This window comes from Bidens hawaiensis, unplaced genomic scaffold (genome assembly GCF_021521415.1).
Source record: "Bidens hawaiensis isolate Kalapana, Puna unplaced genomic scaffold, B.hawaiensis_p1.1 tig00022878_1, whole genome shotgun sequence".
Classification (NCBI taxonomy): domain Eukaryota; kingdom Viridiplantae; phylum Streptophyta; class Magnoliopsida; order Asterales; family Asteraceae; genus Bidens; species Bidens hawaiensis.
The window spans coordinates 16916-30335 of record NW_027493570.1 but is presented as its reverse complement, the minus strand read 5'-3'; the positions used below and the strand labels follow the sequence as shown (position 1 = coordinate 30335).

The window sequence follows — 13420 nt, the reverse complement described above, 5'->3', positions numbered from 1 at the left end:
TCTTCATCCACTTTTCTCTCAAAATCTTTACAAACTTCCCCTTTAATTTTATAAACATTTTCATACACTTTTATATTTTTGTTTAAAAGGGATAGAAACCCGTTAAAATTTCAATAAATAATCAAACCAATGCAAAGCAAAAGAATAGGGAGCCCCAAGAGAGGACTCTAGGACATACCCCAAGGGAACACTTACCCATCAAAACAAAACCCAAGCTAACCAAAAACGACCAAATCCACAAAACAAACCAAAAACCCGTAAGCCTGGCCAAGCAAAACATAAACCAACACAAACAATTCAGCACACCCCACACCACAACCAATCAAAAAAACGAGTCGAAAACACAGATAAACCCACAACCAGGGTCAAGTTAAATAACATCATATACAACATATAAACGCAAAAGTCAGCAACAAACTTCATAAACCACCTATGCAAACATACTTCAAATAAGCACAACTACTCCAAACCATTAACCAAAAATGGAATGGAACACATTTTCTTCTTCTAAGACTATATGATCATTGAAGCGGGAAAGATAATGGTAAACTATTTAATTGAGTGGTCTCAAAGACGACACAAAATAACTGGACAACCACCTCTTGGTCTTGTATTAGACTAGTATTAATTGTTGGTTGTATTATTTATATTTTATTATAATATTTTCTATCACTGTTACTTTATAAATTTAGAACAAAAATATAAAACAAAAATAAAATAAAAAATTGCCGAAGCTACGCTCACTTGAACCGCAATAGGGTCAAATGGTTTCACCAGTGACTTTATCCAATGACTAGTCAACACAAAGCCACATTACAAAGTCTTTGGACCAACGAGCTTTAATTCAACTGACAATGGACGCGAAATGAAGATGGGAGGGGTTGTAATGTCTAGAATTCGAATCCGATCATAACCGAGTTTTACTGTAGCGCCGGAAACATAAGGCCCGAGCCATCCAACCCTGTTTGCGGTTTTATCCCGGGTAGCCGGACTTTGTTAATTAGTGGAAGATATTTTGGGATTCCTGATTTCGTATCTCAAAAAAAACCCGCCAAAACTCTCCCCACAAAATACTACTTCCATTTCTGCTTCATCTTCAGCAAACAATCGTAAGAATTAAACAAACAATGAAGCGTCAAGAATCCATACTTTCATTCCTCCATAAACGTCCACCGTCCGAACCTGAACCACCGGTCCGAACCGTTAATAATATTATTCAGTCCTCCGATGAAATTAGAGGAACGGATACTCCGCCTGAGAAAGAGCAACGGCCGTTGTTTTCGACGAAATTGAATGCTGAAGGAGGACAGTCTGTGTTTTCGAGTATTCGGCATAAGTTTATGAAACCTAATACCACTGAGAAGACTCGTGACAGGTACATTTCTGTGTTTAACCTAAGGTTTAATTAATATTCTGTTCAGTAGGTTAATTTTAGTTACCTTTAGTCGGTTTTTGGTTAATTTCGATTCGGTTTTGTCGGTTTTTGGTTTGGAGAGTCTGTGTTTTCGAGTATTAGGCGTAAGTTTATGAAACTTAATAGTTCTGAGAAGCTTTGTGATAGGTACATAGTGTACATTTCTGTGTTTAACCTAGATTTTCGGTTAATTTCAGTTCGGTTTCTCAGATTTTATATTTATCTTTTTAACCTAGCTATTTCATTTCCATATAAGAAAAAGAGGATCCAATTACAATAGAGAGGCAGGTTTTTGGTTATTTTTGGTTTCGTTTTGCTGGTTTTCAGTTAATTTTGGTTCAGACAGTGTGTTTTCGAGTGTTAAGCATAAGTTTGTGAAACCTAGTAGTGTTGAGAAGCTTTGAGAGAGGTATATTTCTGTGTGTTTCTGTGTTTAATCTAGATTTTCGGTTCGTTTCGTTGATTTTCGGTTAATTTCAGTTTGGTATTGCCGTTTTTTTTTGTATAATTTCGGTTCGGTTTTGTCAGTTTTTGTCATATTGAAGTAAGGTGTGCAGCATTTGGTTCGGTTATTAGCATAAGTTAATCTATGTTATTAAGCAACTGATTAGCCGAAATGAAAGTCATCCGTTAATCTATGTTATTAGTCGATCAGTTTTTGAGTATTAAGCATAAGCTTATGAAACCTAACAGTGTTGAGAAGCTTCGAGATAGGTACATACTGTATATTTCTGTGTTTAACCTTGATTTTCAGTTAATTTCGGTTCGGTTTCGACAGTTTTCGGTTCAGACAGTCTGTGTTTTCAGTAGATTTTATGATTTGTTCAGTTATTGCTCAATTTTTGGTTAATTTTGGTTTGTTTCAGTTATTGTTCACGCCTTAGGTTTATTTAATTTGCTGTTCAGTAGATTATGCACTAGCATTTGTGTATAATCTGTACTTGTTTGTGCATATTTACAATCTTAATCCCACTGTGAACTTTTGAGAGCATGAACTTGGAATCATTAGGATATAGATGCTTCATGTCGTGTAAGTTTATTTGATGATTTTTGTTCATGATTTGCAGCAACTTGTCAGATGGCAGAAATGTTACTATTCAATTGGCATCTAACAAATATAGTTACTCAAGTGGAAGAGATAAAGAGAGTTCAGTTCCAGTTTTTCCAAGAAAGGAAAATGTTATTGATGTAGAAGAAACTGTTTCCAAATACAGTTACTCAAATGAAAGAGATAAAAAGACTTCAGTTCCTGTTTTTCCAAAATTGGAAGATGTTATTGATGTGGAAGAAACTGTTTGTAATGGGAATAAAGGGCACCCATTCGTTATAGAAAGTGATGGCGATATTATGGGACCGGAAACACCAGGAACACAACGACTGGTCCCACGTGTGAAGCGAGTTCAAGAAGATAGCTGTAACTTAGGGTCTACTGCTACTGCTAGTACGATTACTAATTTCTCTTTGGGAAATATTAAAAGAGAAACACCAGGAACACAACCATTTGTCTCACGTTTAAAGCGAGTTCAAGAAGATGGTTGTAACTTGGGAGCTACTGCTAATGCTACTATTAATGTCTCTATGGGAAATTCCAAAAGAGAAACAAAAGGAACACAACCATTGGTTCCACGTTTGAAGCGAGTTCAAGAAGATGGTTGTAACTTAGGGTCTACGGCTAATGCCGGGACTAATTTGTCTACGGGAAGTAGCAAAAGAGTGAAGTTTTCTCAGAATATACTGGCTGAAAATAAGAAAGATGATGTGTTGTCTGAAGTGGCTAGTAAGTTTGATTGGCTTCATCCTTCTAAGATTAGAGATGCTAATGGAAGAAGGCCAGGCAATCCTCTTTATGATAAGAGAACACTCTATATACCGCCTGATGTTTTCACGAAGATGTCAGCATCTCAGAAACAATATTGGAGTATCAAAAGTCAGTACATGGATGTCCTTATTTTCTTCAAAGTGGTTAGTTTTTGTCCCTCTGAACATACTTTAAAGCATCATGAACAATGCATTTTCTGCAGCTTCAACTGTTTATTATTTTTGGTTTAGTTTTACATTTGGACACTGCATACATTGAGCTAACTGTATGCATGTTGTGCAGCTTGATCGGTCACATAAAATATTACAAATTATTTATCTTTTTTACATGCCTTCTATAAGTATGCAGATTAGTTGGTGTGTAAGACTTATTTAATGTATTAAAGGTCATTAAAGTACTCAATAGCACTTCTTCTAAAAAAAGTTATTTGTAGAGTCATTTGAAAAAAATAGCACTTCTATAAATATTTTTTTTTGAAGAACAATGCATTGAGCAAGAATCATCACAACTACTCGTGATGGACAAATTCACTGTACATTTAAAAGAAGCTAGAAGAATTTGCAGAGGAGCAGATGAAGTGTTTAAGCACAAAATGTGTTTAAATGCTTGCTCATTTAATCTGGACTCTGGAGTAAAAGAAAGACATGATAACAGGGTCTGCATTATTCAATCTAATGTTCAAGTGATTAAAAAGTAACTAATTTACATTTATGATATTAGTATTAGAAATTCACTGATATATGTTTATTTGTATGTTTATTATGTTTTTGTACTGTATAGATTGTAGAATTATCTTTCATTTATTCTTAGAGAAGTTTTGTCACTCAATATGACTGCTACAAAGTAATTTCATGGATGTTTGATTTGTCTGAACTAAATTTATTGTGTTGCAGGGAAAACTCTATGAGCTTTATGAACTAGATGCTGAAATTGGGCATAAAGAGCTAGATTGGAAAATAACAATGAGTGGTGTTGGAAAATGCCGACAGGTAGTTTTAAAGCACTACAATGCAAATGTTTACTCTCAGTTTATATTAATATACAGCCAGTAAGTAAGAAGATACATGTCTTCTTTTGAAGGTATCTCGATAAATTAGCATCTACTTTTTGTCTTGTAATTCAGGTTGGTATTACCGAGCACGCAATTGACGATGCTATTGAAAAGCTTCTTGCTCGCATGTAAGTAACTGCCATCTACAATATTCTTGTCAGACCATTTACATTGAGAGAGCAAAATGGGAGGGACTGGTAACGGGTCAAAACATCTCGTTTATTGAAATGTGAATTTGTAGGTTTATTACATACTCATGCACTACCTTTGTATCGTTATTCACTATTTTAACATAAAAATTGTGAAGGTATAAAGTTGGGCGAGTTGAGCAGATGGAAACAGCAGATCAAGCAAAATCAAGAGGAGGTTCTTCTGTAAGTTCACTGTGATCACAGTTTAAACTTCTGTTATAACAGTCTTATTTCACATTATAGACAAAACAAAACAAACTTGATTGAAATGTTTGTTCACAGTAAACGAAATTCCCTCATGCGTACTCATAAAATATCTTGAACTTCTTTCTAGTGCATGCTACTAGTTGATAAATGTATTGTCACTTGTGCTACTATTGTTACTTCGCTATTGAGCAATGACATATTTTCTTTGTTGTAGATAATGTCTCATTTTAATTATTTTGTTTGTGTAAATATCTACAGGTAATTCAAAGAAAACTAGTACAGGTGCTTACGCCATCAACCTTCGTTCATGGTAATATTGGGCCACAAGCTGTTCATCTTCTTTCTCTAAAGGAGGTACTGATTTACATCTATTGCTGTAATTGTCAATTTGTCATATATCCATAATTTAGTTTCTACTTAATGTGGACAAATTAAGTATATTTTGTCTAAAATGACTTGTGTAGTTATGTTTACTATGTAGCACATTTGTTATTTAAGACTACAGAAAAGTAAACATTTTTTTAATCAGACAACTCAAATCAAAATATTTATTTATTTCATGCAAAGTGTAGTGATTTCTACAAATTCAGTTTTCTGTCAACTTATTACAAATGTTATTATAATTAACATATTTATTTTGAAGTGTATACCGTGAAGATTTTGTGGTATTTACTTATAGTCATGTCACTTTGCCTTCACTTATTTGTGCAGGCTACACATGATCTTGCTGAGGGTACAACTGCATATGGATTTGCAATTGTTGACTGTGCCTCCTTACAGTTCTGGATTGGATCTGTCACTGATGATGCTTCCTGTGCAGCTTTAGGGGCTCTTTTGATGCAGGTATACCTTTTGGTTAGATGTGCCAATTTGGACCGTCTGTTTAAGAACAGGTTCATCTGGGTTGTTTGATATCAAACGGGTCATATGTATACTATTTTAAATAGCTAAAAACAAAAGGGGCCAAATGAGTCAATGTTGGCAAAAGTGTAATTTAAATGCATAAGACCTTCTAAATCATCTTTCTCAAAAGTTCTATTATTATTGAAGTAATATACCTTTTTAAAACATATATACACTCTTGTTATTAGTTAAAAGTTGTAATTTATGGACAAAGCGTTACGGGCCAACTCATTTGACCCAATCCAGTTTGATATGTACTAAAATTGATTGTTTTGAACTGTACCTGAATTAGCCTGAGATAATCAAGTCATGTTTGAAGATTTCATCTTAAAACTTTACAACCTATATATTACTAACCTTTTTTTTCAATTGGTTTTGTCATACAGGTGTCACCAGCAGAAGTTATTTATGATAGTCAAGGTGTGTCTTCATTTATTTTCTGCATCTATTTGACTATGTAAGGAGTGATAATAAAGTTATATTAGATGTATCAGTTTGAACCTTTGTACGTATGAATAGGTTCGTTTGGGGGTTGCTTTATGACTTTATCTCAAACGGGTTGAATGGGTCAAATGTTTTTATTAATGCATACAACCTCTAAAATCATTTCTACAAACATTTAAAATTTTTAGTGTAATAATATTGTTTGTATAGTCATTGACTCATATTAACACAGCACATTAACTATTCCAAAAATGTTAGTGGGTCAACCAATCTGACATCATGACATGGTTCATTTTGATCAGTGTAAAAAATTCTTTAGTAAACTTGAACCTGTTGTGACCCGTTACCCGCACTGTCCTTTTTTTAACCTCCAGTTTTATTTATCAGATTTCGTCTATGCTTTGTTATGAAAAATAATATTTGGTGCAGGGTTGTCTAAAGAGACTCACAAAGCCCTTAACAAGTATTCAATTATGGGTAATGATGTTTTCTTTGTCTTTAATTTGTAAATATGACAAACAAAATAGTTTCTTTAAATGATTTTTTTCAAAATCCTAACATCCAAATTATTTTAAAATTTGTCTTTTGTAGGTTCTTCTGTCACACAATTGACTCCAGCACAACCTTTCACTGATTTTGTTGATGCTTCTGAAGTTAGAAATTTTTATCAATTAAAAGGGTACTTTAGAAGTTCCTCCAATGTGTGGGATCGTGCACTTGATGAAGTGGCTCACCAGGATATTGCATTATGTGCTCTTGGTGGACTTACCAGTCATTTATCCAGGCTAAAGGTTAGATTTTGTAGAGGTTACATTTCTGAATAGTGGTGCAATTGGTTTGTGTAACTAAGTGTATAGCTTTGAGTGGGGTTTTTCAGGTCAACACGAACCCGACCTAAACGGTTTTAGACTCAATCTAACCCGTTTATATTGTGTCGGATAGGTGTCGTATTTCCATGTGTCTGGAATTGCTATCCTTAATATTGACCCATTTGTACGAGGATTATTATTGGTTATTTTCTATATCTAGTGGGTCAAATGGGCAAAAGCAAAACCAAAACAAATTAGCTAAAAAGGAAATGGATCAACTGGCTTAATAGTTACTCAAATTCTACTTTTTAATGCATACACCCTACTAAATTATTTATTTTAAAGACTTGGCATTTGAAATAAACTTTTTTAGTCATCAACACTTTATTAATAAAATCAGGCAATAAGTATTTCAGGTCAATTCAACCATTTCTTCTCTAGAAAAGTTACACACCTAGACATGTGAGATTATGTAGGGGGTGCTCATTGGTTTATTCAGTTTTGAATTTTTTGGCTCTAACCGGAAACCAATCTGAATCAGAAATGTGTTTAACTGAACCGAATTCAACCGATTTGTTTCGACCGGTTATCCGATTAAATCAGTTATTATTCGTTAATCCTATTGAATTTGGTTTGGTTATCCGAATAAGCAAGATTTGTGGAACTGATAACCAAACCAAAATTAGAATTTACAATTCGGATATGGTTAGGAATTGAATCGGTGGCTTTTTACGGTTATGGATACAGTTTGGTTTTCTGTTTTCGGTTCTTTTTGCACGCTAATAACATTGTGTGAGGTCTACTGGACATGATATTTTGATACACTGATCAACAAATACAACTTTGAGCAGCTAGATGATGCATTACAAAACGGAAGTCTTTTCCCCTATGAAGTCTACAGAGGATGCCTTAGAATGGACGGTCAAACGATGGCTAGTCTTGAAATATTTAGCAATAGTGAAGATGGTGGACCATCAGGCAAGTCAATAACATAATTATAGTGTAAAAACTGTCCAAATTAGTACAATCATCCTTGTTTTTCTCATAACTGATGTAATATTGCAGGAACACTGTACAAATATCTTGATAACTGTTTGACATTATCCGGTAAAGGAATCTTACGGAGGTGGATATGCCATCCACTGAAAGATGCAGAGGAAATTAATAATAGGCTTAATGTGGTTGAAGAATTGATGGGACGTGCCGAGATAGTGGTGGTTACTGCTCAGTATCTTAAAAAGGTTCTACATTTAGAGAGATTTCTTGGACAAATTAAAGCTACTTTAAAGCCATCTGCTTTACTCTTATTGCCTTTGATTGGCAGCAAAAAATTAAAGGAACGAGTAAGTTCTCTGTTCTTTATACACACCAAAAAATGAAAGCCTGTTTTATTGCTGGCATTTGTTATTTAAGTTAATCTCAAATCTTTTATATCATTTGATAGAGCAACTTTTTTACTTTATAAAAAGAAGACTTTTTTTTCTTCTGTCATCCCAAAATAATTGTCCACTAAAAGAAAAACACAATTTAAGATGTGTAAAGTTAATGCAGATTCTAATTCGCAGAATGCCAATTTTACCCTTAATGAAGCCATTATAGATCTATAGTAATTAACTTGGAAAACTTGCAAAGTTTGGCGATAAGTGTAATTAAAGGTGAAACTGGAAAGTTAGTATTTTATAAACATCTATTTTTGAAAGCGTTGCATTAGTGACATGGACAAATGACAATAATTGGAAACTTATTTTATTCAATGGTTTATATTATGCATTAAACTAGTGATATGGTTAAACCTTTAATTAGAATGATTTAGGAGGTTGCATACAATAAACTTAGACTTAGGGTGCCTTTTAACTGGTTGGACCAGTGCAACCCATTTGCCCCCCCCCCCCCCCATCCTTCGGGCCTTTTTTTTACCAGTTAGACTTTGGGTGTCTTTTAACTGGTTGCTTATACTTTTTTTTTTCTTTTGCTGTTGCATTGTGTTTTCCTTTTATATTTTTATGTAAAAGTAACAAGTATATTTCTCATTGCGAAGGAACTTATAAATTAGAATAGCTGACTTATCAAAGATTACCTTATTGCAAACAATCAAACATATTTAGTAAAATTTGTATATTGACTTGCATTATATTGTTTCTAAGCTCACCAACTTATATGAAAATTACACTACTAAACAAATTTTAAACAAGATAGTTCTTATGGTTATTTTTTTCTTTTTAATTTGTATTTATCATATTGCAATATGGTTTTCGATTGTGCAGGTGAAAGCATTTGGATCTCTTGTTAAAGGTCTTCGAGTTGGAATGGATTTATTGATGCTTTTACAAAAAGAAGATACTGTATTCTCACTATTTTTAAAAGTGTTCACACTTCCAATGCTAAGTGGGACCGATGGCCTCGATAAATTCCTAACCCAATTTGAAGCAGCTGTAGACAGTGATTTTCCTAATTATCAGGTATTTTGATATTCATATGATTTCTTTGTAGTTATTTTTGTACAAGTGTCTAGTAGCTAATTCATTCCATATAGGCTCAATAATAAATGTTGTGCATTTTTTTGTTAATTCTTATAGATGTGGCTATATTAACATATTCACTAATGAACAGTGCTTGAGTGCATTGACTTTGGTTATTATATTTTATCAGGTCAAATGGGTCAAAAATCAGCCAAATTGTAATTTTAAACCTCTTAAGTTTTCAAAAATATATAGATGCTTTTTTTTTCTATAAAAAAAGGGACGGAAGTGTTGAAATTTAACATGATCATTATAAAAGTTAACTGTTTGATCCTTTAAAAAACTTGTGCAATCTGCCTAAGCTGTACATTACAGTTTTTATTTAAGGTTTCTAACTATACAGTTTTTGGAAGTAGATAATTACCAAAGGTAAAATGGGAAGACTACTAGATTGTAGTTAGCCACTTTCAAAACTGGACAGTTACAGTTTTGAATTAGGATACTAATCAACTTGGAAAACTTGTAAAACATTAAGGGTAAAATGGGAAAACTAGTAGATTATAATATACACTTACAAAACTGAATAGTTACAGTTTTGAATTAGAATACCAATCGACTTGGAAAACTTGTAAAATGTTAAGGGTAATATGGAAAACTAGAAGATTATAATTATACTTCCAAAATTGGATAGTTATAATCTACTAGTTTTCCCGTTTGACCCTTTATATTTTACTAGTATTCCCAATTTGCCCTTAGTGCTTTACAAGATTTCCAAGTCAAATGGTAGCCTAATTCAAAACTGTATTGAATGTAAAAACCTTAAATTGTGTGTTTTAGGCCAATAGGCCATACTTTCTCATTTTCATATAAACAAACATGCATATGCATGTGTGTGTGTGTGTGTGTGTGTGAATAACTGACATGATATATGATGCCAGGCACATGAACTCAAGGACTCAGATGCTGAAATACTATCAATTCTTATTGAACTATTAATGGAGAAAGCTAACGAGTGGTCTCAAATCATCTTTGCTTTAAGCTGTATTGATGTGCTTAGATCTTTTGCCATGATTGCAAATTTCGCATGCATGCCCATGTCTAGGCCTGTGATAGTTTCAAGATCAAACTCATCAGGTTTTGGTCAACGGTCAACGGGACCCACACTTCACATGAAAGGATTATGGCATCCTTATGCTCTTGGAGAGAGTGGAGGAACACCAGTTCCAAATGACTTGTGTCTTGGAGATAATGAGTTTGGATACAGTCCTCGTACTTTGCTGTTGACCGGACCAAATATGGGTGGAAAGTCGACTCTTCTTCGTGCTACTTGTTTAGCTGTTATTCTTGCTCAGGTAAGTTTTAATGGTTACATTAAAAATGTTTCATTTGCATGCTTTACCGTGTTTTAACTTGATGGTTTTTTGCTGTTTGCAGGTGGGCTGTTATGTTCCTTGTGACACTTGTGTTTTGTCACCTGCGGATATTATTTTCACACGTCTTGGTGCTACTGATCGTATAATGACTGGTGAAAGTAAGTTACTAATTGAACGGACACAAATGGAGCATGTGCATGTTCGTTTGCTTAATTTGAACTGATCAAACGAATGAATGATCGAACACGAACATCTAAAGAACAAGGCTTTCTTGTTCATGTTAGTTCGTTAAGAAAATGAATGTGTTCGTGTTCATATTCGTTTATGTTAGTTCGGTAACAATATAAACAAACGGTTCACGAACGTGAACGGACATAACTAAGCTAAAACCAATTAACAGGAAATGTGAACAATTTTTTGGGCCTAAAAAGTTATTAAAACTAGCCTAAACTAACGAATGTAAACGAACGAACTTAAACAACTGTAAATGTATGAACATAAATGAACATAAACAAACGAACTTAAATTTACGTACACAAACATAGATGAACAAACAAGACATTGCTCATGTTCGTTCGTTTAACTAAACGGACAAAAACTTTTGTTCATGTTCGTTCCTTTATTACATAAACGAACTTCTTGCCACGTGGTTCACAAACAAATCACCGAACTTTCTGTTTGTTTACAAGCCTACAGGTTTTTATTAAAACAATATAATTTTTGTAATCATATTTTGCACACTAATTATATATAAAAATATATATTTTGATACCTTTGAAGTGTCTGCTAGTTACTTTGTTAACTTGTTAACCTCTTCCTCTTTTGTTAGGTACCTTTCTGATTGAATGTACAGAAACAGCATCGGTTTTGCAAAACGCAACTCAAGATTCTCTTGTTATTCTTGATGAGTTGGGTCGAGGAACGAGCACTTTTGATGGATATGCTATTGCTTATGCTGTGAGTATACTATCTTTTAAACTTTACAAAGAGTTTACAATTCGGCTTTCGTCTTTTAGGTTTGCCATATTTAACTACTTGACTACGAAGACCATTTTTTTTTGGTTGTATTCTCATGGCCTGTGATTTCCAACTTTTAACCATTTTCGTCTTTTTTACTAACTGTCAAGTACAAGGGCATTTTAGTCATTTTTATCTCAGGGACTGTTTTGGTTAAATTTAATTGGTATAACAGTTAGTTATTATTATAATTAATAGCTTAAATAATTATATTTAGTTATATCGATTATATTCAACAAAACAGTCCTTTAGATGAAATGACTTAAATGCTCTTCTACTTAACAGTAAAATCTAACGGAGTTAGCAAAAAGGACGAACATGGTTAGTTTTTTAAAACCACGGGCCATGAAAAGACAAAAATGGCCTTGGTACTCAAGTAGTTAAAAGCTTAAAATGGACAAACCTTATACTTGAAAACCAAACTTAACTCTTTTAAGAAATGGTTATATGCTGCTAGAATGAGTGGTTTAAGGTAAATATTTCCAAATACGCGATCGATATATTGCATTTTTAAACGCAATTATTTTGACATAAAACACAATTCAAAAAAAATATCTGGAAATAAAGAAGTTAAACGTGTCAACCAGTGAACCTATTAGGTTGACCAATGATAACGTGTTTAGCTAAACATGTTTGACCAAAAACGACCTATATTTGTTTAGACTGAACTCAACCTCGTGTCATGTAAGTTATTCAAACCCTTGTTTATAATGCAGGTGTTTCGTCATCTTGCCGATAAAGTAAACTGCCGATTACTATTCGCAACACATTACCACCCACTCACAAAAGAATTCGCAACCCACCCACACGTTACATTACAGCACATGGCATGCACATTCAAACCCATATCCAACACCTCGTCATCACCCGACCAAGAGCTAGTTTTCCTCTACCGCCTAACTGCAGGCGCCTGCCCAAAAAGCTACGGTATGCAAGTGGCATTAATGGCAGGAATCCCCAAAACAGTGGTGGAGTCCGCCACGAAGGCCGCAGAGGTTATGAAAACGAAGATTGGAGTGAGTTTTAAGTCGAGTGAACAACGGTCGGAGTTTTCGACGTTGCATGAAGATTGGCTGAAAACTATTTTAAATGTTGCAGATGGTGATGGAGTTGGTGATGAAGATGATGTGTTTGATACATTGTTTTGTTTGTGGCATGAGCTTAGATGCTCTAAGCAAAAGTTGTGAGGTGAATGAGAGTGAATGGTGAAAGTATGTTATTATAAGCAAATGGTTTCATGAATTTGCTTTGGTTTTTGAGGTCTTTTGTTTATAATGGGAAGTTATGGTTACTTTATGTAGTAGAGATGGTGGGCAGATTAACATATGAAAGTAAGTATTTTTTGTAATGTTCAAAGTTCGCTTTCGATTCGGCAAAGACAAGTTGGATGTAGAAGTGCACAATTCGGGTATTTTTAAGAACCGGTTCTGAGTATGTTCAACAAAAGTCAAAAAAAGGGTTAGTTAGAAACTGGTTCCTGGTTTTTGGTAGGGTCGGGTAAGGTTTTGACTGGGTATGGGTGGAACCGGTTCTGACAGGTCCGAGTTGGTTCCTGTATATGTATGGAAAAAACCCAATACTAGGTTGTATCTGCAGGTCGGGTACAGGTCGGAAGCGGTTTCGGGTTGGGCATTTTGTGCACCTCTAGTTGGACGCGTTACAACAAAAGGGTTGTTTTTTGAACCATAACACTCTCAATTATTAATCTTTTCTTGTGGGAGTGGATGGCCCAC

General features: G+C 34.2%; 1 protein-coding gene across 1 annotated transcript; it reads left to right on the top strand.

The window, feature by feature from the left end:
- Positions 1-2332: 2332 nt before the first annotated feature.
- LOC143566378 (DNA mismatch repair protein MSH7-like) lies at positions 2333-12991 on the top strand. The gene is made up of 16 exons (XM_077053103.1): positions 2333-3376; positions 4127-4222; positions 4357-4412; positions 4592-4658; positions 4941-5036; positions 5394-5525; positions 5972-6005; positions 6459-6506; positions 6621-6820; positions 7690-7816; positions 7904-8181; positions 9103-9297; positions 10236-10649; positions 10732-10828; positions 11500-11627; positions 12404-12991. The coding sequence occupies exons 1-16, from the start codon at positions 2471-2473 to the stop codon at positions 12872-12874; spliced, it is 3345 nt and encodes a 1114-aa protein (XP_076909218.1). The 5' UTR covers positions 2333-2470; the 3' UTR covers positions 12875-12991.
- Positions 12992-13420: the final 429 nt, after the last annotated feature.

Bases quoted from the DNA above. Each gene is read 5' to 3' on its own strand.
- LOC143566378 (XM_077053103.1), top strand. From the start codon at position 2,471: ATGATTTGCAGCAACTTGTCAGATGGCAGAAATGTTACTATTCAATTG. The intron at 6,507-6,620 runs GTAATGATGTTT...TGTCTTTTGTAG, and splicing joins TAACAAGTATTCAATTATGG to GTTCTTCTGTCACACAATTG. The intron at 11,628-12,403 runs GTGAGTATACTA...TTTATAATGCAG, and splicing joins GATATGCTATTGCTTATGCT to GTGTTTCGTCATCTTGCCGA.